This window comes from Diplotaxodon limnothrissa, linkage group LG19 (genome assembly GCF_057381915.1).
Source record: "Diplotaxodon limnothrissa isolate DT_005_m linkage group LG19, D_limnothrissa_male_GT1.1, whole genome shotgun sequence".
Classification (NCBI taxonomy): Eukaryota; Metazoa; Chordata; class Actinopteri; order Cichliformes; family Cichlidae; genus Diplotaxodon; species Diplotaxodon limnothrissa.
This window is the reverse complement of record NC_140614.1, coordinates 10,906,310-10,930,596: the sequence shown is the minus strand read 5'-3', so window position 1 is coordinate 10,930,596 and position 24,287 is coordinate 10,906,310. Positions and strand designations below refer to the sequence as shown.

The following is a 24,287-nucleotide window of genomic DNA, read 5'->3' as shown; positions in this document are numbered from 1 at the left end:
GATGCTGTGGGTTTGTAAAGGAGGACAAAACAGAAACACATAACTTATTTTTAGAACCGGGGGTCTGAAGGTGCACACTCAGAGGACAGCTTCCTGCTCCGTCCCGACTCTAACGCCACCAAGGTTTCCAGAATAAACTTCCGTTGTACTTCAGTCACACCTGAGAGCAGCAACTGAGACCGTAAACTCATCAGGAAGGTGTTCACTGAGCTCAGGTGAGCTGGACGCTCAATTCTGTTACACTTCTATCCAATCAGGCCTCAAAGAGGTCGCCCCCTGCTGGATGTTAGATAGAGCGCAGGTTGAGTTTGGCACCTGAGTTTGTTTAAAGCTGCTCTGTGATTGGAGGACATGGTGAGGTCAATGTCACGGCTCCACTCAGAGGTCATCCAGCTGCAGCTCTGGCGGTACCGGGTCACCTGATCGTATCGGTAGTTGGAGGGGATTCAGAATGCACGCGCATGCACACACTGGTCCTCCTCCAGAGGTGCAGCACCCCCTCCCCCTCCACCCCCCAGCCTCTGTATGCGCCGTCACAGTGCAGACAGAGGTTGTAAACATGGCGGCGGACGGGATGGTGCTCACCAACCACGACCATCAGACCCGCGTGGGGATCCTCACAGGTAAGGACACCGTGTCATCACATGCGCTAAAACGCCTCTGGGCAGCGTACCTGTGCGCCGTTTTGTGCCCGGCTCCCTGCGCAAGTCGGTGTCACGATACGGGCTGTCTCCGCTGCAGAGCGGGCTAACGTTAGCCGCATGCTAACCGGGTTCCCCGCGAGCCGCGCGGCTGCTGGCGCACAGGTGCGCGTTTTGCGCTAAAGAGCGGGATTAACGTGTTTGTGTGTGACTGCGGATTAACGTGTGAGCACCGGCTGCACCTGTCAGCGAAACTGCGGCGCTCAGAGGTGTTTTATTCGCCGTGAAGCGGCCGGGAGAAGGGCCGGGGAGCTCTTTCAAAATGCGAGACGAGCTGTGCGTGCTACAGTGAGTGTCTACCAGAAGCCGTGCTTTTATTTTGGAGGTAACCCCGCGGTGTTCCGGTGTTAGTGGCTAGCTTGCAGGTGGTATTTTGAGCAGTGTGCCGTTACGGAGCCGACATGAGCTGCATTATTCATGTCCCTCTGCGGGTCTGACGAGGGCCTCGGCTCACGGTGGGCTTTTTTAAGATAACGGGACCTCGCGGCTTTTTAACGGCCGGGGTTTCACCCCGTTAGTGTCCGTTTAACGCAGTAATGAGCGTTTTCCCTCCTCACGCCATTTAGTTCAACATTAAACACGAACGCGCAGCGCGGCACCGAAGCTGTAGCTGATGTTCGCACCGGAGTCGTGCCCGCGGGAGGACTGGGACCAGTGAACCCAGTAACACTGGACATGGACAGGGATGCTTAGCTAACTGAGGATAGCATGGGCAGTCCACTGTGCGCCCAGCAGGGGGCGCTGTGGGAGGGCCCGCAGTGATTTCCACACAAAAACACGCTAGTTCCCACAAATCCAGAATCAGTACTGTGAACTGAAACAAATCAATTGTAATGATCAATATTTTATTCACTGTGACGCTGATTCTTGCCCATAAAACACTAGCATTCGGCTAACATGTGCTGATTGGTGAGTTTTAGAATAGGAGGTCCTCTTGATGGCGTTCTTTTCCCGGTGATATCTCTTGTAGGTGTTAGCGTCGTAGTTATGTGGTTGAAGTGTTTGAAGGTGATGCTAACTGCTGCTGGCTTCATGCCCCAAATCAAAATGGAGGATGTATTAAAGTGGCTTGTGGTGCTCATAGAAAAGTACTTTACTGCATTAAAAATCCATTAAAATGTCTAAAAATACAACTTTATGTATTGTTTCAATCCTTTCTAGTAAAAACATGCTAAAGATTTCCATGAGAAAAATGTTTATGTCTCGAAATGTACATTTTTGTTCTTCAGCTCCATCGAGCTCCATTCATCCAGGATGAGCTTGAGAGTGCCCTCTATGGAGCAGGAAGAGAACAGCTGCTCTTTCATCCACCGTGCTTGCAGTTCCTCGTTAGTGACTTTAACGAGCAGAGAGAACAAAGTTTGAACACACCAAATAACACAGACAACCAGAGCACGATACTGCATCGTACGCCATCTGTCTGTCGTAAGGTTTTACGTGTCAGGACATCAGAAAAAATTTGGTGTTAAAAATAAGAAAATACAACCTCAGATGAACAACGCGTTGTACATTACACAGTAAATATTTAACAAAAAGACCAAATCCAAAAGTGGTGTAGCTCCTTCAGCAGCAGTGACCTGCAGTGATCGGTCTGCGCCATCACTGTGGATGAGCTTTGGTCGTTGAGGTCTGCAGCATTCGTTCATGCACAGCTTTCTGAGCTCTGCAGCAGCTCCGTTCTTTCCTTTTTCAGCCGTTCTGTTGGATCTTTGTCCTGCTGATGACCCAGTTTGGTCCCAGCTTTATCTGTGAGACATCTGCACTCTGGCCTCGTCTCAGAGCACATCGTTCCTGTTCAGTTCCTTTGAGCACTGCACGCTCTGATCTTTTGGTGAATTTGCTGCATCCACTGCTGGGAGAATGTGGATCCACCCTGTTCTCTCCTATAGAAGCAGCGAGGGTCGAGGTCTCACACAGTTTCTGTATTTTGACCTATTTTCCCATAAATGAATTCTGACTAAGTTTAATATGTCACATTGTTGTTGTTTTTTTAAGGTTGTATTTAAATCATTTTAAACTAGCTAAGGACCAGATTTTAAACTAGCTTACTTTCCTACTTTCTTTTGACTGTGACTGTTTCTGCTAATATTCGTAGGCGAGCACTGATCAAACGTTTCCCAGTCCGGATGCTGACTCCTTGTATTTGAGTTCCTGACGTAAAATAAAGTAATAAAGGACGAGAGGAGCATGATAAATAAAATAAAAAAAAAACTATGTTTTGGCGTTACTCTTCTCGTTTACTGTCGCTCATCAGATTGGAGCTGAGTGTGAGAGTCTTTCCTGCTGTTATGTGCACAAACGGTTTAAAACCTGCGAAGCAAACCACTGAAATCATATTGAAAGCCAGACTGAGCTGTGAATCAGGTGAGGATACTCGGGTAGAGTCCAGGAATCAGAAAACAGCAGGAGGAAATTAACCAAACAGCTGAAGTTGACTGACGTTGTCCCCCTTTGAAGTCCAAAGTGTGGATGAGGAAGATCAGGGCTTCCTGTCATGTGACGTGTGAATTCTCGGTCTATTCCTGCTTCCTTAGATGCGCTGCTCTTTGCTATTTCATTGTTTGTCTTGATCCGTTAACTCTGGACTTGCAGCGGCACTGAGCACGCCTGCAGGACGGCGTTCTTCTACAAGCTTCGTGGTCGTGAGCGATGCTTTTTTGAATCTGCCGAGGTCTTCCCTGCCAGCTCCTCAGAGTTATCGGACCGCCGTTTCCTCCATCTTCCTCTGCAGCACTTCACCCTGAGCAGGTCCTTGAAGGTCCGTCCTTCAGCTCTGACGACACGGCCGCAACATTTCAGTCAGTAGATCTTCACATGGAGCTCTTCAGCTGTCCCTCACACTTCATTGTGGTTGTTGTTGGTCATGTGATCAGTGTAGGAGGTCTTTCCTGTGGCCGTGGTTTTGTTTGGACGCTCTGCTGGAGATGACGAGGACCTGCAGGTCTTGTTTTGTCCTGCTGCTCTCAAACTCTGCAGTTGTTCAGTCTTGTTGGCACAGCGTTACCAGGCGTCCTTTGAATTTGTTGTTTCTGTCACTCTCATTTGTAAGTGACATTTATTCTTTGTGATCATTACTCTCTGACTTCCCCTCAAAAATAAAGATTTTGTTCACACGGATGACGCTAACAACGACCTGTTCTGCTCACTTCCTGCTCTTTCATTTTAAGACTGGACGATGATATTTTGGCGTCTGTGTTCTTGTAACTTGTGGAGAATCTTCGATCCTCCAAAAAAACTCATCCTGTTGGTTTCCAGCTCCCTGTTTTTATCTTTGGACTCTGCTACAGCAGCTTTGCATGATTTACAGTTGATAATAATCCTTCTTTATCTCACACTGAGCCTTGTGCAGCTCCTCGGTTCATCCATGTCTGAATTGAGCCGATTTAGCTACTCCACCTTTAAGACAGCTTTGTTCTGATTGTCTGTGAAGGTTCTCAGTAGGGCTGCCACGATTACGTCGACTATCAAAATCGTCGACGACTAATTTAATAGTCGACGCATCGTTTGAAGCTTTGTAAGATCCTGAAAGACGCAGGAATAAGTAGTAGGATTTAAGAGTGTAATAACGGACTGAAACAGAAGATGGCAGCACTGCATGTACAAGGATGCCAGCTGCCGTTAAACCCCGAAGAAGAAGCTGTGTCCGGTATCGTAGCTGTGACCAAATTCAGGCCGCATCCTTCGGAGGCCGCATTTGTAGGCCGATTATGTTACAGTAACGCGGCGAAGACTGTCCAAATTCAAAGACTCCTCCAAATGTGACCTTCATTTCCCCAGATTTGAAGGATGGGTCGACGTATCCTTTGTGGCACAACCTATCCCAGAATTCATAGCGCAGCTCAGCCAATTCCAGTTTCCAACAATAGCGGCAGCTAGTTAGTTTTAATATTACTCTTATTTTTCTTTCTGGGTCACAAAATAAACGTTTAAGATATTTTCAGGCGAGAATGTAGCTGTGTAAACCTCAAATATCTGCGCAGTTTATCAAGAAACCACATATTTTCAAAAGTGCTCCGACGTTTTCGGAGACGTCTGTTAACCACCAACTCGATAGCGAGCCGGGGTTCAAGGCTCACTAGAGCTGGCGAGAACGGCACACTCCCGGGAAATTGTTTTCAGAACCACCGCTGTCTTTCGCTACTCAGGTTAAACGTGATATATATAAGTCACTTAGATAACCTGAAAATGTTATTGTTTGGCTTTTTTTCAGTGTTTTATTTGTTCGTGAGTAAATCTGTTTGGCTGAGATTAGATTAAGTAAAACTTTCTTAATTCCCTGGGTGGTTTTCACACAGCTGAAAAACGTCAGACAAACAGCTGATTATCAGAAGTGTGAGATGCTGGAGAATATACTCCGGTGTCCCGTTATATTTTATATAGCAAGGAGTTTATTAAACATCACAGAAACAATCTGCAAATTTCATTAAAGTTTAATAAACTGTCATCTTGTCTTTATTTTTAGTTAGCACATACCTTAAACACTTAAAGCTGTAAGCTAATGATAGTTATATAAGAGCAGATGCTGCTGGTAGGGCTGGGCTATATCATACCGTTCACGGTAATATGGTGTAATTTTGGGCAACGATAGGAAAATGAAATATCGCAATAGAATATGGGTAAAACGCGCATGCGCAGTGCCTTTGTTTACATATGCACATGGCGGTGATGCAGAATGAGAAGCGCGAAAGCGGATCATTGAATGAAACAGATGAAGCTGAATTGGTTTGTAAAAATGCTGCAGCTTCAGTGGTGGAACTGGTTTAGCTTTCGTCCGTCAGATACACAACAAAGCACTATTTTTGGTAGATGCTAGCGGGCCGTTGTTATTACCGTGTTGTTTGGAAAATATGGCACACTTAAAATCAATCCTTTGATTTTCTGTAAAGTCGACAGTGCCCCTTATAATCCCGTGAGCCTTATGTATGAATGTATGAATGTACACGGGGCTCGAAAATCTGTCAAATGCTTTAGTACGACTTTGCTAAGCTACGAAGCCGCCACCGCTTGATGGATTGTCAGAGCATTACAGCTATCGTAGACAGGAGCCTCGCGGAGTGATACGTACTGTGCTTCAACATAATATTACCGTATTGTGTGTGTAGGGCTGCCACGATTTGTCGACTAGTCACGATTACGTCGACTATCAAAATCGTCGACGACTGATTTAATAGTCGACGCGTCGTTTGAAGCTTTGTAAGATCACAAAAGACGCAGGAATAAGTGGCAGGATTTAAGAGTGTAATACCGGACTGAAACAGAAGATGGCAGCATTGCATGTACAAGGATGTCAGCTACCGTTAAACCCCGAAGAAGAAGAAGAAGCAGCTGTGTCCCAGAATTCATAGCGCGGCCCAGCGCAGTTTCCAACAATGGCGGCAGCTAGTTAGTTTTAATGTTACTCTTATTCTTTCTGGGTCACAAAATAAACGTTTAACATATTTTCAGGCGAGAATGTAGCTGTGTAAACCTCAAATATCTGCTCAGTTTATCAGGACACCACATATTTTCAAAAGCGCTCCGACGTTTTCGGAGACATCTGTTACCCACTAGCTCGTTAGCGAGCCGGGGGCTAGGCTCACTAGCACCGTGAGAACACCGGACTCCCCGCAAATCGTTTTCAAACCCACCGCCGTCTTTCGCTACTCAGGTTAAATATATATATGAGTCACTTAGATAACTTAAAATGTTACTGTTTGGCTTTTTTTTAGTATTTTATTTGTTCCTGAGTAAATCAGTTTGTCTGAGATTAAAGTTATAGTTTTTACACAGCTGAATAAACGTCAAGCAGACAACTGATTATCAGAAGTGTGAGATGCTCCAGAATATACTCCAGTGTCCTGTTATATTTTAGATAGCAAGGAGTTTATTAAACTTCACCGAAACAATCTGCAAATTTCATTAAAATTTAATAAACTATCATCTTTTCTTTATTTTTAGTTAGCACAGACCTTAAACACATAAAGCTGTAAGCTAATGATAGTTATATAAGAGCAGATGCTGCTGGTGCAATAAGCTGTAGTTTTACGGTCCAACGGATGATGATCTGATTAGTCGACTAATCGCAAAAATAATCGGTGACTAGTCGACTATCAAAATAATCGTTTGTGGCAGCCCTATGTGTGTGTATAACCTGTTTTTAAGTTTAGTGGATATTATACATGGTTATGCTGAGGATATGTCGGCCAGTCTCCACTGGAAATGCCTTTTGGTTAAACTGTCAGCAAGGAATTTGCATTTGCACTGTTACATTTGTATATTACTTTAATGCACATAAAAAACAGCTGCTTGTTTAAGTGAAAATACATTGATGGGGTTTTTGCACTAATAAAGTTGTGAAGTATTTTGTCTAGTGTCAATTACATCGTCAGTTATGTCGTTAGCGCAAATTTTCAAATGTATATCGTGATAAATAGTTTTGGTCATATCGCCCTGCTCTAGCTGCTGGTGCAATAAGTTGTACGTTTTACGTCTAATGGATGATGATCTGATTAGTCGACTAATCGCAAAAATAATCGATGACTAGTTGACTATCAAAATAATTGTTTGTGGCAGCCCTAGTTCTCAGTCATCCAGATGATCGTAGTCTAAGGAGCTTGGAAAAAAAAGCGTCTGGACTTCTTTAAGTAGCTTGAAGACGTTTCACCTCTCATCCTTGAAGCTTCTTCAGTTCTGAAGAACTGAAGAAACAACTTAAAGAAGTACAGACGCTTTTCTTTACAATATCCTTGGACCTTTGTTCTGATTGGCTGCCTCTCACAAACAGAGGGTTCAAACAACAGGTAGACGGGGCTTCCGCAGCTGAGATGAGCATACAAGGGTGTCCCCTATTTGTGACATCATGCAGGTCCAGCCTGAGAGTTCAGAGCAGCCTTAGCTTTGGGCTCACACTCTGAGCTTAGTGTTAGAAACCTGCAGCACTGGAACACGAGACATGTGACAGGAAGTGAGGAGGAGGAGGAGGTAGGTGTGTGTGTGTGTGTGTGTGTGTGTGTGTGTGTGTGTGAGAGAGAAACCGTGCTGAGCTATTCTTCCTCTGCAGTGAGCGACAGCTGCTTCAAGAACCTGGCTGAGGACCGCAGCGGCGTGAACCTGAAGGACCTGGTCCACGACCCCTCGCTGTGAGTCCTCATCAGCAGATCTGCAGCATGCACGTACACACGTGAGCAGCATGACAGTAACTGTCATTGTGTCACTTCCTGCAGACTAGGAGGAGTCATCGCGGCCTACAAGATCGTTCCAGATGAGATCGACGAGATCAAGGTAATCCCAAAAACAGGAGTCCTTTTTTAATATCTCTGTTTGTGCCAATAAAGGGAAACGATTTAACGCTTTTTCACAGACGTTTGTCTGTCAGTGGGCGGGGTCTACGTGTAAGTGAGGTCGTCCGCAGCTCTCGTCCAGTCAGACGGCGGTAAACTGGTTTAAACCCACTGAGCATCATAAATACACGTTAAGGATTTGGATTGAAACAAATTAGAAATCAGTAAAAATTCTGAGTTGTGATGATTTCTAATCGCGTACTGACGTCTGCTCCACATGCACGAGCAACGTGGCCTCTGTCTTTATGCATCACTGTGTCCACGTGATCGCCACCGCCGGCATTTCAGACTGACACGTTTCTGTTTCTCTGATTCTGTGTCTGTGATTGCGGCTGCTCAGCGTTGGTGCTTTTATTTTGGCGGTGACGAGCTATGTGTGTTTGCAGGAAACTCTGCTGGAGTGGTGCGACGAACAGGAGCTGAACCTCATCCTCACGACCGGAGGGACCGGCTTTGCTCCGAGAGATGTTACTCCTGAGGTACAGGAGGTTCAGAGGCGCGGCTCGACGGCAGACCGCCGTGTTCTAACTCGCTGTGGTTTGTCGTTTTCTAGGCCACCAGGGAGGTGATCGAGCGAGAGGCTCCGGGAATGGCTCTGGCCATGCTGATGGGATCTCTCAACGTCACGCCACTGGGCATGCTGTCCAGGTGAGCGCTCTCACTGCTCATTGACCAGTCACTGTAACGTGGCGTGCGTTTATCTTTGTAAATTCACATCTGGATCTGGAATGTTTTGGGAAACTGTCTGAATTTAATGCGGCAGCACGTCTGCCCACCGAGCTTTAACCCTCTGAGGTGATCAGCAGGTGTGTCAGAGGATGATGTCAAAGCTGTACTCGGGTCAGTTATGGAGCTCCGATAAGAAGCAGACTGTGGCAGATGTTCCTCCTGAACCTCCAGATGTGCTCCTGCATTAATGGTGCCTTCACAGTTAGTCCTGTCACGTGACCATCTTGAACTCTCGGCCTCTCTGGGAGGATCTTCTTACAGCCAATCACGTCTCTGATTCACCTGGTTAGGTGCTGTCAGTCACATTGAACGTGTCACTTCCTGTTTCTTCTGTTACTCACTGGATTCTGATGAACGGTGCAGTTTAAGTTTGACACAGTGTGGAAACGTTTGTTTTCTAACCTGCTCTGTGTGCCGTGTCCTCTCCTCTGCAGGCCTGTTTGTGGTATTCGTGGCAAAACTCTGATCATCAACCTTCCAGGAAGCAAGAAAGGCTCTCAGGTACGAGTCTGACTTTACTCTGCTCAGTCTGCACCGTGTGGATCTTTGCACTGAACTCGCCGGGTATGTCGTAAGACGTGGCGATCCAGTCAGGTGGAGCTCAGCGTTTGTGTTATTTACCGTTAAAGTAGGAAGAGTTGAACTGCGTCGTTACAAAACTACAGATGTTGGATTACAGACCTCTGTGGGTGTCTCCAACCTCCTCCCTGACCAGCTCAGTCTGAGTGCGTTCAAGCAACGTCCTGAAATGTCGAGCAGCTTTTAAAAGTATAACAGAGTCTGAAAATATAAAGTTTGAGTGTCTAAGCCACCAAACGTGTGTGATCCACAGCTCAGAGTAACACAGGCTGAGTCAGGAGGACGGCGTGTCTGAGCTCAGACTCTGTGTGCACCAGTGAAACCAGTACACCTGTCACACATCACTGCAGTCCAGTTCACATGCATCTGTAAAGTGTGGGAGCTCATGGACTTCTGTGTCCCTAATGCCCACTCGCTCCGTGTTGCCAGCAGTGAGTCAGACTGTTTACAGACAGGATTTGTAGGCGGAGCCAGGTGTCTTACCTTTGTGCTCTCGAGATCTGGTGGTTCTGTTCAGGTGGCCTCCAGCTCACACAGGAGCGGTTTGCAGCGGTGATGAGAAAGCCAAAAAATGGCGGGGTGCCACCCTGAGTCTATAAAACTCAGAATGGTTGAAAGGAGCAGCTCGCCCTTCAGTGGCTGGCCTCTCCCTTACAGATGGAGGGAGGAGTTCAGACTTTTGATATGCGCTCAGAGTAGAGCTGCTGCTCCTCCACATCGAAGTTCAGATGGTTGGATATCTGACCAGGACGCCTCCTGGACGGCCTCTGGCTGAGGAGGCGTGGGGCAGACCCAGGACAGGCTTGGGAATGACTTGGATGAGCTGGAGGAGGTGGCTGGGTTTGGGATGGGGGAGTCTGTGCTTGGACTACTCGGCGCGACTACTGTTCGTGTAAACGATCCACTGTGCGTGCAGCGTCTGCTGTGAGAGTTTGACGCCATGACGACGATGATGATGAAACTTTGATTTTTCAGGAGTGTTTTCAGTTCATTCTGCCCGCTCTGCCTCACGCCATTGACCTGCTGCGCGAGGCCATGGTCCGGGTGAAATCCACGCACGCCGCCCTGGAGCAGCTGCCCTCCCCCTCCCCTCTGCAGGCCAACACGTACGCCAACACACACACCAACACACACACCATGGAGCGCGGGACCCAGTGTGAGGAGGAGGATGACGAAGAGGAGGACCGGAGGAGAGGTCGGCACGCGCACAACCACCACCATCATCACCACCACCACCAGCACGGCTCCTCCCACATCACCGCAGCTGCCATCGCTGCCAAGGTAAGCGGTGCGCAGGCCGCACGTAGAGCAGCGGCGGTGCTGGAAGCTGCCAGATGAAAGTTTAATGATCAGTGTGGGGAAAGTGGGTCACTGCAGCAGCTACTGTACTACAGACGCATGCAGCGGCTGCTGCAGGACGCACAGAAATTACCGGGAAGCGAGCGCTCCGCGGGCAGGACGGAAGACAGGAGGCCCGCCTCCCAGTAGCGGAATGACATTTAGAAAACACTTCCTCCTCAGGGTCAGGCGGGTCATTACAGGCTCTGCCCACGGGGCATTGCAGGTTCTTATAACTGTAGAAGAAATGAGCACCAAGGAAACTCGTTTTTCAATCCGTCGTCACGTTTAGATCCACAGGTCACGTGACAGAGCATCACGTGACCTGTGTCGGACGCTGTCAAGAAGTTTCGATCAAACTGGTCATTATGGCTCCTTTATAAAAGGAACAACTTGTCAGGTTTTAACACTGAAGGGGTGGCTGTAGCTCAGGTGGCAGAGCAGGTCAGCCACTAATCAGAAGGTCGGTGGTTCGATCCCAGGCTGCCTCCTGGCTGCATGCCAAATATCCTTGGGCAAGATACTAACCCCATGTTTGCCTACTGGTGGTGGTCAGAGGGCCCGGTGGCGCCAGTGTCCGGCAGCCTCGCCTCTGTCAGTGCGCCCCAGGGCAGCTGTGGCTACAATGTAGCTTGCCATCGCCAGTGTGTGAATGTGTGTGTGAATGGGTGAATGACTGAATGTAGTGTGAAGCGCTTTGGGGTCCTTAGGGACTAGAAAAGCGCTATACAAATGCAGGCCATTTACCAGGCCATTTGCCTTGTTATGGTTTTTTAGAGAGGAGACGACAGGAAGTGATGACTTGAGGACAGTTTTGGTTCATCGATACGTGTGTAAACATTTTAACACGAGCATGACCTCCATCGTGTTAGGGTTTACCCGATGCAGGGATGTCCGGTGTGGACTAACTGTTGGCTTTAGTATTGTTAGTTTGTAGCGTTCCTCTTAAAGCCACACCCCCACAATGACCGCGAACAGCTCCTGTCGTATCAGTTAATTTACAGAACGAATCCATGTGTGTGAGCCCAGGTTTGAGCTGTGACGTGTGGAATGTTTCACTTCATCCCATCATGTCCTTCACCTGTGTGTGTGTGTGTGTGTGTGTGTGTGTGTGTGTGTGTGTGTGTCCATCAGATGAGCCATGCTGTGCTCATGGCTAAAGGGAGTCCCTACCTGCCTGGCCACACCCCTGTCCCTCCCACTCATTTCACCTGCTCCTCTGCCCATGACCATCAGGTGAGACTTCACACATGCACCTGTCCTCTCCTCTCATTGGTCAGTTCATTGTGTCAGTCACCATTCTTCATCAGCTCCTGCCTGAACTAGCTTGAAGATTATCTGATGCCGCCTTTTTTTTAAGGTGGACCTACTATGAGTTCCCTTTTCAGTTCAACCTATGATAATAATGCTGGTAGTAAAAACAAATCAGAAAGTATTCAGAGTATGAAAGTAAAACTTTGCATGACTTCATTAAATATAGTAAAGTTATAAAAAGAACAGCTGATTGTGAGGGGGTCAGGGGTTATGGAGCGTGTTCAGCTTTGCAGCTTTAGGTTCTAATAAAACAACTGAAGGAAATCATTGGACTAGCATTGTGTGTGTGTGTGTGTGTGTGTGTGTGTGCGTGTGTGTGTGTGTGTGTGTGTGTGTAGATCCCGGACTCGATCATTTCTCGAGGTGTTCAGGTGCTTCCACGAGATTCGGCCTCTTTAAGCTCCACCCCCTCCGAGTCACCCCGGGCGACACAGGCAACTTCCCGCCTTTCCACCGCTTCGTGCCCGACACCCAAGGTACAAACAAACCTTCACACATGCACACAGACAGCACCGCTAAGAGCTCGGCAACAAAAAACGCCATTCTGCATGAAACACCAGCTTTCCTGTTTGTGCTGTGTAACGGTCATAGAGCATGCCCAGTAGATGTACGCTGATTGCTGATCAAAGCCCTTTATCAAACAATGACAAGCACTTCCTGCATGATGAGAGCTTTTAATTACTTTCTTTATTTCCTAACCTCCTCCGTTCACTTCATAGAACCAGAAAAATCACATTTGATTTCCTGGCATAAAAAGCTCCAGCTTCAGGACCGAGCCAATTTATGGTGAATAACAAACTCGGTGTGTTCGATTTCATTGGAGCAGAAAAACGAGTATTCACAGTTAGACTTGGTTCACGTGCCATTTTTTCAAATATCAAATACTTTCTTATTGCCAGTATCTGAACAGATTACCATGTAATTTAAAAACACGCTAAGAAAAGTTTCTTCCTGTTTGTCCCGTGGCGTTCCCTAAGGTGCTATCCTGGGTCCTCCATTATTCCTTATATACTTGTTCTCTTGTATATGTTTCCATTTTTTTTTTTTTTTTTGTTGTTGTTGTTGTTGTTGTTGTTTTGTTTTTTTAAATCACTAGTATTTGAACTGATTGTAAAATTATTAAATCAATTACATATTCCCCAGCTTGTCAGGCGGTGGAAGGAATACAAGTCTTTTGCTACAGCTGTTGACACCACCCGACATGAGCTGCCTGTTAAGAAGGAATACTTCGAGGACCTCCTTAATCCCACTGACACGTCTTCCGAGGAGGAAGCAGAGTCTGGGGATGAGGGGAATGACCCGCCAATTTCCGGAGGCGAGGTCACTGAGGCAGTTAAACAACTCCTTGGTGGCAGAGCCCCTGGTGTTGATGAGGTCCGCCCCGAGTTCCTGAAGGCTCTGGACGTTGTAGGGCTGTCCTGGTTGACACGCCTCTGCAATGTTGCGTGGAGATCAGGGGCAGTACCTGTGGACTGGCAGACCGGGGTGGTGGTCCCCATCTTTAAGAAAGGGGACCGGAGGGTGTGTTCCAACTACAGGGGGATCACACTCCTCAGCCTCCCTGGGAAAGTCTATGCCAGGGTGCTGGAAAGGAGAGTTCGTCCGTTAGTCGAACCTCGGATACAGGAGGAACAATGCGGTTTTCGTCCTGGTCGCAGAACACTGGACCAGCTCTTTATCCTCTCCAGGATACTTGAGGGTGCATGGGAGTTTGCCCAACCAGTCTACATGTGTTTTGTGGACTTGAAGAAGGCATTCGACCGTGTCCCTCGGGGTGTCCTGTGGGAGGTGTTGCGGGAATATGGGGTGTCTGGCCCATTGCTACGGGCCATTCGATCCCTATACAACCGTTGCAAGAGCTTGGTTCGCATTGCCGGCAATAAGTCGGACTCGTTCCCGGTGGGTGATGGGCTTCGCCAGGGCTGCCCTTTGTCTCCGGTTCTGTTCATAATTTTTATGGACAGGATTTCTAGGCGCAGCCAAGTGGCGGAGGGCTTTCGCTTTGGTGGCCTCAGAATCTCATCTCTGATTTTTGCAGATGATGTGGTTCTGTTGGCTTCATCGGATGAAGGCCTCCAGCTCGCACTGGAATGGTTCGCAGCCGAGTGTGAAGCAGCGGGAATGAGGATCAGCACCTCCAAATCTGAGGCCATGGTTCTCAGCCGGAAAAGGGTGGAGTGCCCACTCCGGGTCGGGGATGAGTTCCTGCCACAAGTGGAGGAGTTCAAGTATCTCGGGGTCTTGTTCGCGAGTGATGGGAGAAGGGAGCCGGAGATCGACAGACGGATTGGGGCTGCAGCTGCAGTAATGCGGACGCTGCACCGGTCCGTCGTGGTGAAGAGGGAGCTGAGTGTAAAAGCGAAGCTCTCAATTTACCGGTCGATCTACGTCCCTACCCTCACCTATGGCCACGAGCTGTGGGTAGTGACCGAAAGAACGAGATCGCGGATACAAGCGGCAGAAATGAGCTTCCTCCGAAGGGTGGCTGGCCTCTCCCTTAGAGATAGGGTGAGAAGTTCGGCCATCCGGGAGGGGCTCAGAGTAGAGCAGCTGCTGCTCCACATCGAAAGGAGCCAGCTGAGGTGGTTCGGGCATCTGACAAGGATGCCCCCTGGGCGCCTCCTGGGTGAGGTGTTCCAGGCATGTCCCACCGGGAGGAGGCCCCGGGGCAGACCCAGGACACGCTGGAGAGATTATATCTCTCGGCTGGCCTGGGAACGCCTTGGTATTCCCCCGGATAAGCTGGAGGAGGTGGCTGGGGAGAGGGAGGTCTGGGCCTCTTTGCTTAGGCTGCTGCCCCCGCGACCCGGCCCCGGACAAAGCGGATGAAGATGGATGGATTCCCCAGCTTTTTGGTCACATGTTATTTAAATGAGCGCCACTAACTAATGTTAGCTTAGAAATAATTACCAAATGAACATCTCTCAAATATAAACTGTTCACACAGGGTTTAGATAAAGACTCTAGACAGCGAGTTAAGGTTAGCCAGCTATATGCTAAGTTGACTATGAAGTAGTTTGTGTGTGTTAGCAGCTAAGTTTATATTAGCTACCATTAGCCAAAAACCTGCCAATGTAATGAATAAAAAGCTGTCTAAAATGAAACCCTAAATACAAACTGATCTGGAAGCTATATTGGTTATTTTCATGTTTCTTTGTCAGTGAATATTAGCTAATCCTTACTAGATTCATGCACTGTAGCTAAGTCATGGCTTGTTGGCTAACTTTGTCTGAACTATGCCTGAAATGAATTAAATGCTAGGTGGCTAGCTTCCCAAAATCATTTACCTGTTAAGTGAACCATTGTTATAATTTACATTTTATATAAAAATATGATTTTTGTCAAAAATTAAATGATGTAACCGTTTAAATAGATAGCAAACTAGCTTAGAGCGAGCTTGGTTAGCTAGCTGGCTGTAACTTAGCTTTACAGCTTGTAGCAGACATTTATAACATCCAGGTCAGGTGTAGTGTGTGTATGCTGCTCAGTCAGCTGTTGGACAAACATACATGACGTACAGACCATACAACAGAGAAACATGACAAAGTTGGACAGTCTGTGCACGACTCGGCATATTTTAGATGCTAACGTGTTCTGAGCAACAGATGGTTTTCTGAGGTTTTATGCCTCACCTTTTAATTTTGACTTGTGAAACAAACTCCCCCCCCGGTAACTATCGGTAACCATCATCACAGCATCATTAGACTGTTACAGATGAGTATCTTTAGGTCAGATTTGAATATCAGTGTCATTCCAGGTGTAAGCAGTGATCGTCCTGATTGAAGCTCTCGTTATGTGCATGAACTTTATTCAGGAAGTCTCGGGACGTGTGCTGTCTGTTGAATGGGAGTGAATGGGACTGTGATGGTTGGAAACACTCAGATCTATTGAAATGTCTTCAGTTGTGGTACATTTAAAAATAAATGACCTAAAATGTAGCATCAAATTATGCTTAAATCATCTCTGCAAAGCAGCCAATCATCAACCTTATGTACCTTTGCTTTTAGTAAGAAGACGCCGGCTTTCTGACCTCTGGTTTTAATTTGCTGTTAACATCAGCTAGGAGAGCAGAATTAAAGCTCTGGCTTATATCTGCTGTTTATTCAGCGCTCAGACTGATCTGATGAGTAAGATTAACCCGACTCGCTCTCTCGGTGCTCCTGAAATGCTTGAATGTTGCATCCAGAGTCATTGTTTATGTTTCCACATCCTGTGAATGAGACGCATGAAAAGAAAATTATTCTTTAAGATGATTTCAATCAAAATAATCTGTTTTTCTGCAGGTTCAGTCACGATGTGGCAGCAATGAGAACATACTGAGAGCCAGTGAGTTCAGTATGTGTTTCGTTTACCTTTAAAGCTCGAAAAAATAGTTTTCAGGTGTTTACAGGTGTGTGTGTGTGTGTGTGTGTGTGTGTGTACGCACTCATAGGCCACAGCGCAGTTGACATCAGTAAAGTGGCGCGTCGTCATCGCATGTCGCCGTTCCCGCTGACATCCATGGACAAAGCCTTCATCACTGTTCTCGAGATGACGCCTATTCTGGGAATTGAAGTCATTAACTACAGAGGTGAGTGTGTGTGTGTGTGTGTGTGTGTGTGTGTGTGTGTGTGTGTGTGTGTGTGTGTGTGTGCGCTGCTCTAACACAGGAGTATCGAGCCCTGCACGCCCACGTGTCCACTAACTGCTCCACCACAGAGCTGATGCTGCTGTGGTGATGGCATCTGATGGGAGAAGCATTTCAGCACCTGCACACTCTGTTTGAACCATGAATGTGTAAAAGGTTGCTCCACCTGTTTGACTTACGGAGGTTTTGGACCTGAAAGTCAAGCCAGGTTGACGTCAGTCTGATCGGCTTTTCCCCGCTGTCGGTCAGCTCGTCCGGTCAGGACCGTAGCCGCCCTCCTCCGTCGTTCCTCCACAAGCTGCGAGAATCGCTCCTCCCACAGAGTTCAGATTGTAGTGAAACAATGAATTTGTCCTGGATAAGCCTCTGAGAAAGTCTTCTCTCTCTGCAGATGGTTTGGGTCGAGTTCTCGCTCAGGACATCTATGCCAAAGACAACCTTCCTCCGTTCCCCGCCTCTGTTAAAGACGGCTACGCTGTGCGAGGTGAGACTGTGGGCACCGCCTCAAACATCTGCGTTTTTTTTACCTTTTATCTGTTGAACTGAAAGCTCTAACCGACTCATGTTTGACTCGTAGCTGCCGATGGCCCGGGAGATCGCTTCATCATGGGGGAATCGCAGGCTGGACAGCAGGTCGGCTCTCACACAGCAGCGTTGTGCATAACCATCATCTGTCAACCAGATTCTGTGGGAGACGCTGCTAACCTCAGCGTTATCTATGAGCGGGCTCATGGTACACACACCATGATCGGCACAGCGCGAGCCATGCTCAGACCGTTTAAGTTCACGTATGTGCAGAATGTAGATCAGGATCAGATTGATGCACATCACCGAGTTCATATCAGCAGTGAAGGCAGACGAGGGTCTTTAGAGCCACACGTGTCACAGAGCAGGAAGTCCTGGGAGTCGACCTCTGCAGCCAAACGCTGGCGGCATAACAGCTGCAGTTCCTCTAACGTCCACTTGAGGCTCCAGAATTTAGAAAACTTCTCATCTCCTCCTGATTACTGTGAATTTCAACCTTGACTAAAAGCCTTATTACCAGATGATGTCATCGCTCTGTAAACTGTGCTTCTTGTGTTTTCAGCCCACCCACACAGTCATGCCAGGTCAGGTGATGAGGGTGACGACCGGCGCGCCGATTCCCTGCGGAGCTGACGCCGTGGTCCAAGTAGAAGACACGGAGCTGCTGAGGGAGTCTGAGGATGTAAGAACACCAGGATGAAGGTCGATGGCGCTGTGCGTGTGCCTGCTGGCTTTACTTCCTGTTCGTCTGTTACAGGGCACCGAGGAGCTGGAGGTGAGGATCATGGTCCAAGCCCGGCCCGGGCAGGACATCAGGTGAGAGAGGAACGCTTCTCAGGTCGTGGATGTCAAACGGGTGAAGGAGCAGCGTAGACAATTTGGTGCTTTTGTGTCCACGCAGGCCGATCGGTCACGACATCAGGCGAGGGGAGTGCGTTCTGGCTAAAGGCACGCACATGGGCCCGTCTGAGATCGGCCTGCTCGCCACAGTGGGAGTGACCGAGGTCAGCGTGCACAAGTTCCCCGTGGTGGCCGTCATGTCCACCGGGAACGAGCTGCTGAACCCGGAGGATGACCTCCACCCGGGGAAGATCAGAGACTCCAACCGCTCCACTCTCCTCGCCACCATCCAGGAGCACGGATACCCGACCATCAACCTCGGCATCGTCGGAGACAAGTGAGCGCGTTTCCCCGCCTGTCGCTCCAGTCTGATCATTTCCTGTTCTGACATCTTAAAAAAGCTCCAGCCCCCACCCCCCAGCACGGTGCAGTCAGGGTTTAATCTTTCATCCACCCTCTGAGGTCCACAGGTCCCTCAGTGGGAAATCTGAAATCTTCCACTCGAGTCCGACCTCAGTCTGTATCCTGAACTTCCTGTGACACCCGTGTGTCCTCTCTCTGCAGCCCTGACGACCTGCTGTCAGCTCTGCACGAGGGAATCAGCCGTGCTGATGTCATCATCACTTCAGGGGGTGTGTCCATGGGAGAGAAGGTACAGTAACTTCAGTAACTTAACTAACTTCAGGCCACGCCCACCTGCTGAGAGTCTCAGCTGCAGTACCAACTGCACGTTCGCTCAGGAAGTGAAGCAGGACTGGGCGGACTTCTTCGCCGCTGCTACAGGAGGTGTGTCTCTCTGTGGAGTGAGACCGCAGAGAGAGCCGAACGTGAAGGCGGAGCTGACGATTTACCGTCTTTCATCAGCTCTGACCGCGAGCCGTCACTCCTAATCGAGCTGAGGGCCAGGTGAGGCAGCAGGTGGGCGTGGCCTAAAGTATCTCAGTGTAAAGCTCACTGATTGAGTGACGCACTGAGCAGATGTTCTGATCGTCAGTGTGCAGGAAACCTGACTGTGTGTGTGTCTGTGATCAGGACTACCTGAAACAGGTGCTGGATATCGACCTGCACGCACAGATTCACTTTGGCCGAGTCTTCATGAAGCCAGGGTAAGACGGAGCCGAGACTTCCTGCTTTAGTCCCAGAACTTAAGCACCACAGTCACACCTGTGTGAAATACCCGAGAGCTTAAAGCTTCAGGCGGCTGTTAATGAGCCTCACCTGTGGCTGCAATGTTAGTCTGTTCACTGAAGTCACAAATGTTTCTTCTGATAGCTGAAGGAGTTCCTCACTGCAGGTACTCGCAGTACTGCAGGTACACCTGACGGCTGATACCTCAGTCTCTGCCTCTGCTCACGCTGCTCTGTGTTTCTGTCCCTCAGTCTTCCCACTACCTTTGCCACAGTCGACATCGACGGGACACGAAAACTCATCTTCGCCCTGCCAGGTAACATATTAACCCTGCTGTGTAATTCACCTGCCTTTGAAGCGTCCTCGGGTCGTCCCCACAGACGCCTGTGATCAGAGTCACGATTCCTGATTGTGGATCCCAAAGCGAAGCAGGAAGCTTGAGAGCGTCCTGAGCCCAGACTTTAACCTCCTGGAGACCAGAAAGCTTCAGTGCAGGCTGAACGTCAGCAGCCTCCACAGAGATGGGCTGAGAATTAGCAGTTACTACATGTACTTCACAGTACATGATTGTACTGTGAAGTACATGAAGTAAGGAAGGGAAAAAAATGAATACAAATCAACAGATGACGCAGACACTCTTTCAATGTTTCGTATTCGTTGCAGGCAGATACGTGCATCTTAAAATAACTCCTCACAGTAAGCTCCATAAATGTTCCAGCAGCGCCTCGTCGACACGAGTAACTCCAACCGACCACGTTTATGACATCATTCAGAGGCCGCTCGTAAATGCGCCACATCATGTTATCGAGCTTCTGCACCATCATCACACGTGGTCTGTTTATTGTTTCCAAGGTAACCCAGTGTCCGCTGTGGTGACGTGTAACCTGTTTGTGATTCCTGCTCTGAGGAAGATGCAAGGCATTCTGGATCCTCGACCTACAATCATCAAAGCGAGGGTAACACACACACACACTCTCTGAGGTCATGCTGTAACCCTGCCTGCAGGTCAAGGTGAACCGAGTGTTTGATGCATCGCTCGGGTTACATAACACAGTTGTTGTTGATGAAAGTCTGCTGATGCCACTGTTCTTCTCTTCAGCTCTCCTGTGACGTTAAGCTGGACCCCCGGCCTGAGTACCACCGCTGCATTCTCACCTGGCATCACCAGGAGCCGCTGCCCTGGGCTCAGAGCACAGGTGAGTGCGCACACACACGGTGATGGTGTGTACCGTCAGTCATTGGTGTCTAAGCGTTGCTTCCTGTTTCCTCCTCGCCGCGGTAAACTCTGGCCTCTTCTCGTCCACACGATTAACTTTATTGATCACATCATGGAACCGTCATAAAGATGTTCCACACGTTCATACAGCATCGCGCTGTTCAGCTTCCTCACTGCACTTGGCCCAAATGAGCCGTTACGCTTGTGTCCTGTAGCGCCGCCCTCAGAGCTTTACATCAGCTCGTCCAATCAGGTTTGTCGACGGTGCTGAGCGGTTTGTCTGCTCTGAGTCCAGCTCACGGATACTCGCTCCAAAGTCTCTGAACCTGCCAACGAGGACTCATCTCCAACCGGCTTTCTTGGAGACGGAATCGACGTTTTCTCCTAAATTCATCGTGCGTGTTCCCAGATACCCGAGGCTTCCGCAGGGCGTCCAGTGACGCGCTGTCGCAGGCCCATCCATCACGCTGGCTCTGTGGTCGACATCAGTCAGCTGATTTATGTCAGAGGCGTCGTAAACGAGCCTCTTAAATGTTGTTCTAACCGCTGCCTCGGTCAGCGTCCTGTCAGTCATCTCACTTGGGTAATGCGACTGACCACACCCCTTCTCCCTGCAGGTAACCAGGTGTCCAGCAGGCTGATGTCCATGCGCAGCGCCAACGGCCTGCTGATGCTGCCCCCTAAAACAGAGCAGTACGTGGAGCTGCACAAGGGAGAGGTCGTAGACGTCATGGTCATCGGACGGCTATGATGCAGGTACGGCGGCTCCACGGACGCACTGAGCACGTGCGAAGCGTGTGCTTTCTGTTAACACTTCTTTTTCTCTCCAGACTGAAACGTCACTCGCTACCGATTACCATGGCAACGCCAGGACTTCTTGTCTGCACAGGAAACAGCCGGGGTGGGGGGCGGGAAGTGGTGCATGTCTACCTGGTCGCCATTAGCTGTGATGTCATATGCAACAGCCAATCGGAGCCAGCACAGGCTGAGTCCTCATTGGTCTGCTCTGAGGAGATCACTGTATTTCAAAGGAGAAAAAAAATGTGAAAAAATATACGAAATATGAGATTTATTCTGTAATATTATTATTATCCTGATGATAATGATTATTAATATTCTTAATTAATATTCTATTTATTATTATTATCATGGTTCTGACTGAATATCATCATCTTAGTAGTATTCATGCCCTCTTCTCTCCTCTTCATTTGCTTTGTGCGTTTTTCCCGGGTAGATTAGAGACATAGAGACCCCCCTCCTCCTTTTTCTACCCTTGCTCTGCTCTGGCGTCCTCTCTCCTGCTATAGAAACCTGCCGTTTCACTACGTCTCCTCCTGGATCACACAGACTCCAACATCAGCAAAACACGGCTGATGAAGACGTCCTCCGAGTGAACCTGCTTACGTTGTTTGTGCCTCTGAATATTTTCTGCCAAACAACAAAAAAGAAAAGAGAACAAGCTGCAGGTGTCCTCTGGTGTTCCTTTTTTACCTTTCTGCAGATTCAACCCTCTCAAACATCTGGAGACATCTCAGCGAAGCCATGAAATCGTCCTCGGTGGGTCAGCGGCTCGTCTTTGGGGCGCCGAGCGATTTCTCCGCTCCGATATAAATGCGATAAAGACGTCTCTGATCGCGGTCGTATCAAGGCTGCGCCACACTGGCGGTTCAGTCCAACCCTGCGTTCAAGTGGTGTTCGACCAGAGTGTGACGTTTATGTTAAGGTAGCTCCAGAACCTCTGGGCTCACCTGGAGTGTCGGGCGCGATTACATGATTACTCCACATTTGCGTCTGGAGCTCTGGGTGTGGGATTTGTCCTTTCACTCGCTCTGATCAGGCTGTCCAATCGGGAGTCTTTATTCAGATTTTTACCCACGACTGCACGTGCAGGAACTGACCGATTTGGCAAGTTCGGAGAACAGATGCGATTCCCGGTTTTTCCATCTGCTTGCATCACTTGAAGGCAGGGTGTCACATTCAGGTGCTTGTAACTACACCACGTGTATTTTTGCCATGACGGTGTTAAGGTGCTCGTTATGGTCGGTTCGAGGCTGTAAATCAAAACGTCATCTGACCGCCGTTCTCTCCGCGTACTGTATGAGCGTGCAGAAACCCTCCTTTGACAGTTCGCCCACTACAAACGCAGAAGCATCCGAGCTGCTCGCCGTAGATCCTGCTGATAAATGTTTACCGGTTACCAACAACCAGAAGCGTCCTGTGAGATCTGAGAGCCCCAACGCAAACCGCCCACTTCCTCTCATCCTTCCCGTTGAACCGGTTTTCCTGCAGCGCGGTGTGTGATGTGTAATCTAGAGCCAGCTCATATTTACCCAAGTTTCCCAAAGTCCATGTTGGTGGTAAAATGGGAATACGGTTCTTCCTGCTTTGACCCGTTTTCCACCGATGTGGTACCGGGGTGCTACTTCATCAGATCTTAACCAATAAAAAGTGCCACAAAACCACTGGCACCTCAAAATCAGCGGTCCCAAAGCGCCCGTTTCTGATGCTTGGCATTCCGGCCTGTGAGACAGAGTCTGGTTTGCTGCATCCACACCAACAGCTCTGCTTTGGAAATCAGGTGGACAACTCATCCTGTTACGACCTTTTTCCAACAACTCAGTGCCGCTGCCTCACCCAGACCCCGGTCCTTTCTGGGTTGTCCCGTGGTTGGATTCGTGGATCAATGGTGGGAGTGGGAACTGCACGAAATTTCTCTTCTTACTACAGACGTTACCCCGGCTCGTGCTACCTAATGTTCTGGCACTGCGTTTGTGGGGAAAAAGGATCCGATTCTTCCTGTTGGGACTTCTTTTCCACTGGTGTGGTACTGCTGCTAAATCTAGAAGCAGGTTATTGACTTTGCACTGAAATGACGGTTTCCCAAACATTGTAGCCTACAGTTGGACTCAGAGAGGTTACCACTGATTGGCCGAGGCAGCTCACAGCGGTGCTTGGTTCTCAGCCTGTTCTGGGAGAGAACCCAGGCAGAACCAGCTCTGTAACTTCTTCCTGTGAGGCTCTTCACCTCCACTCTCAAAACCAACCAAGAGCCGGCACCACGTCAGTGAAAAACCTGAGTTAAATATGATCAACCAAACCCACAGGTCAAAGGTCAGGCGCTGCATTCAGGTCATACTGGAGTAACTGCTCTGTCTGATTTTAACAGTACCGACACGGCGTCCTGAATGCAGCGTGGCTCGTTGTCCTGAATTCCCCCCCCCCCCTTCTTGTCACACCTGCATGCCCATAAAAAAGGGGGCGTGTCTTTCCTCTTTGGGCAGGTGTGATTCCAGGCGTTAGAGTGTGGTGCAGCACCTGGGCGGGGCTTCTGATCTGACTAAACGTGACGCTGATGCTCTGGTGCCAACACTATCTTTAAGTCCTCTGGCTTGGTTTCCAGAAACTTCCCAGTTACCTCAAATGCACCGTATATATACAGCATATATGAGTGGCTCGTGCTGCGTCCGTGTCACATGGGAATGGTGTGATGATGTTTGGCTGTTCGTTCAAAGAAATTCCTAAAATAGTAAATAATGCTTGCCGTTCGGCAGCTCGCGTTTACGGCAGCTCACTTATGACACAAACGCAGCATCAGCGCGCGTCCTGCCGCCTGCCCAAGGAGGACCAATCAAACCCAGATAGATCCATCAGAGCGAGCAGAAGCAGGTTGTTGAGAAACTGCCTTTGTACCGAGTGATTCGTAACACTGGGCTGAACTCAGTGTCACACTGCACACACTATAAACTATGACCAGCACTTGTAATGAAGCAATGACACAGCATTCTACTACTACTGTATAAATATGATGAAGAGGATGTTTTTCTGTAATATTATTGAACCTGAAGATGAATTAATAAAAATAATCCTGATTATTCTGTAACTGCTGTTTGGCTCGCTCGCTTCATTCATAACAGCACTCGTCTGAGAGCGCTTCACGCTGTCAGGGACGGTAAACGTCACATCTTGTCAGT

General features: G+C 48.6%; 1 protein-coding gene across 1 annotated transcript; it reads left to right on the top strand.

Moving 5' to 3' along the window:
- Nucleotides 1–503: 503 nt before the first annotated feature.
- Nucleotides 504–24,155, top strand: gphna (gephyrin a). The gene is made up of 23 exons (XM_085342367.1): nucleotides 504–623; nucleotides 7,741–7,819; nucleotides 7,904–7,961; nucleotides 8,407–8,499; nucleotides 8,574–8,668; nucleotides 9,184–9,250; nucleotides 10,304–10,609; nucleotides 11,801–11,902; nucleotides 12,319–12,456; nucleotides 16,264–16,306; nucleotides 16,413–16,550; nucleotides 16,999–17,091; nucleotides 17,185–17,240; nucleotides 17,695–17,814; nucleotides 17,890–17,948; nucleotides 18,034–18,309; nucleotides 18,537–18,624; nucleotides 19,005–19,078; nucleotides 19,352–19,416; nucleotides 19,953–20,056; nucleotides 20,200–20,296; nucleotides 20,934–21,072; nucleotides 21,147–24,155. Exons 1-22 carry the CDS (start codon nucleotides 560–562, stop codon nucleotides 21,065–21,067), a joined length of 2,349 nt encoding a protein of 782 aa, XP_085198493.1. The 5' UTR covers nucleotides 504–559; the 3' UTR covers nucleotides 21,068–21,072; nucleotides 21,147–24,155.
- The last annotated feature ends 132 nt before the right edge of the window (nucleotides 24,156–24,287 follow it).

Coding starts and splice junctions, on each gene's coding strand:
- gphna (XM_085342367.1), top strand. CDS start 560: ATGGCGGCGGACGGGATGGTGCTCACCAACCACGACCATCAGACCCGC. Junction 19,079..19,351: donor CGAGTCTTCATGAAGCCAGG/GTAAGACGGAGC, acceptor TCTGTCCCTCAG/TCTTCCCACTACCTTTGCCA. Junction 19,417..19,952: donor ACTCATCTTCGCCCTGCCAG/GTAACATATTAA, acceptor ATTGTTTCCAAG/GTAACCCAGTGTCCGCTGTG.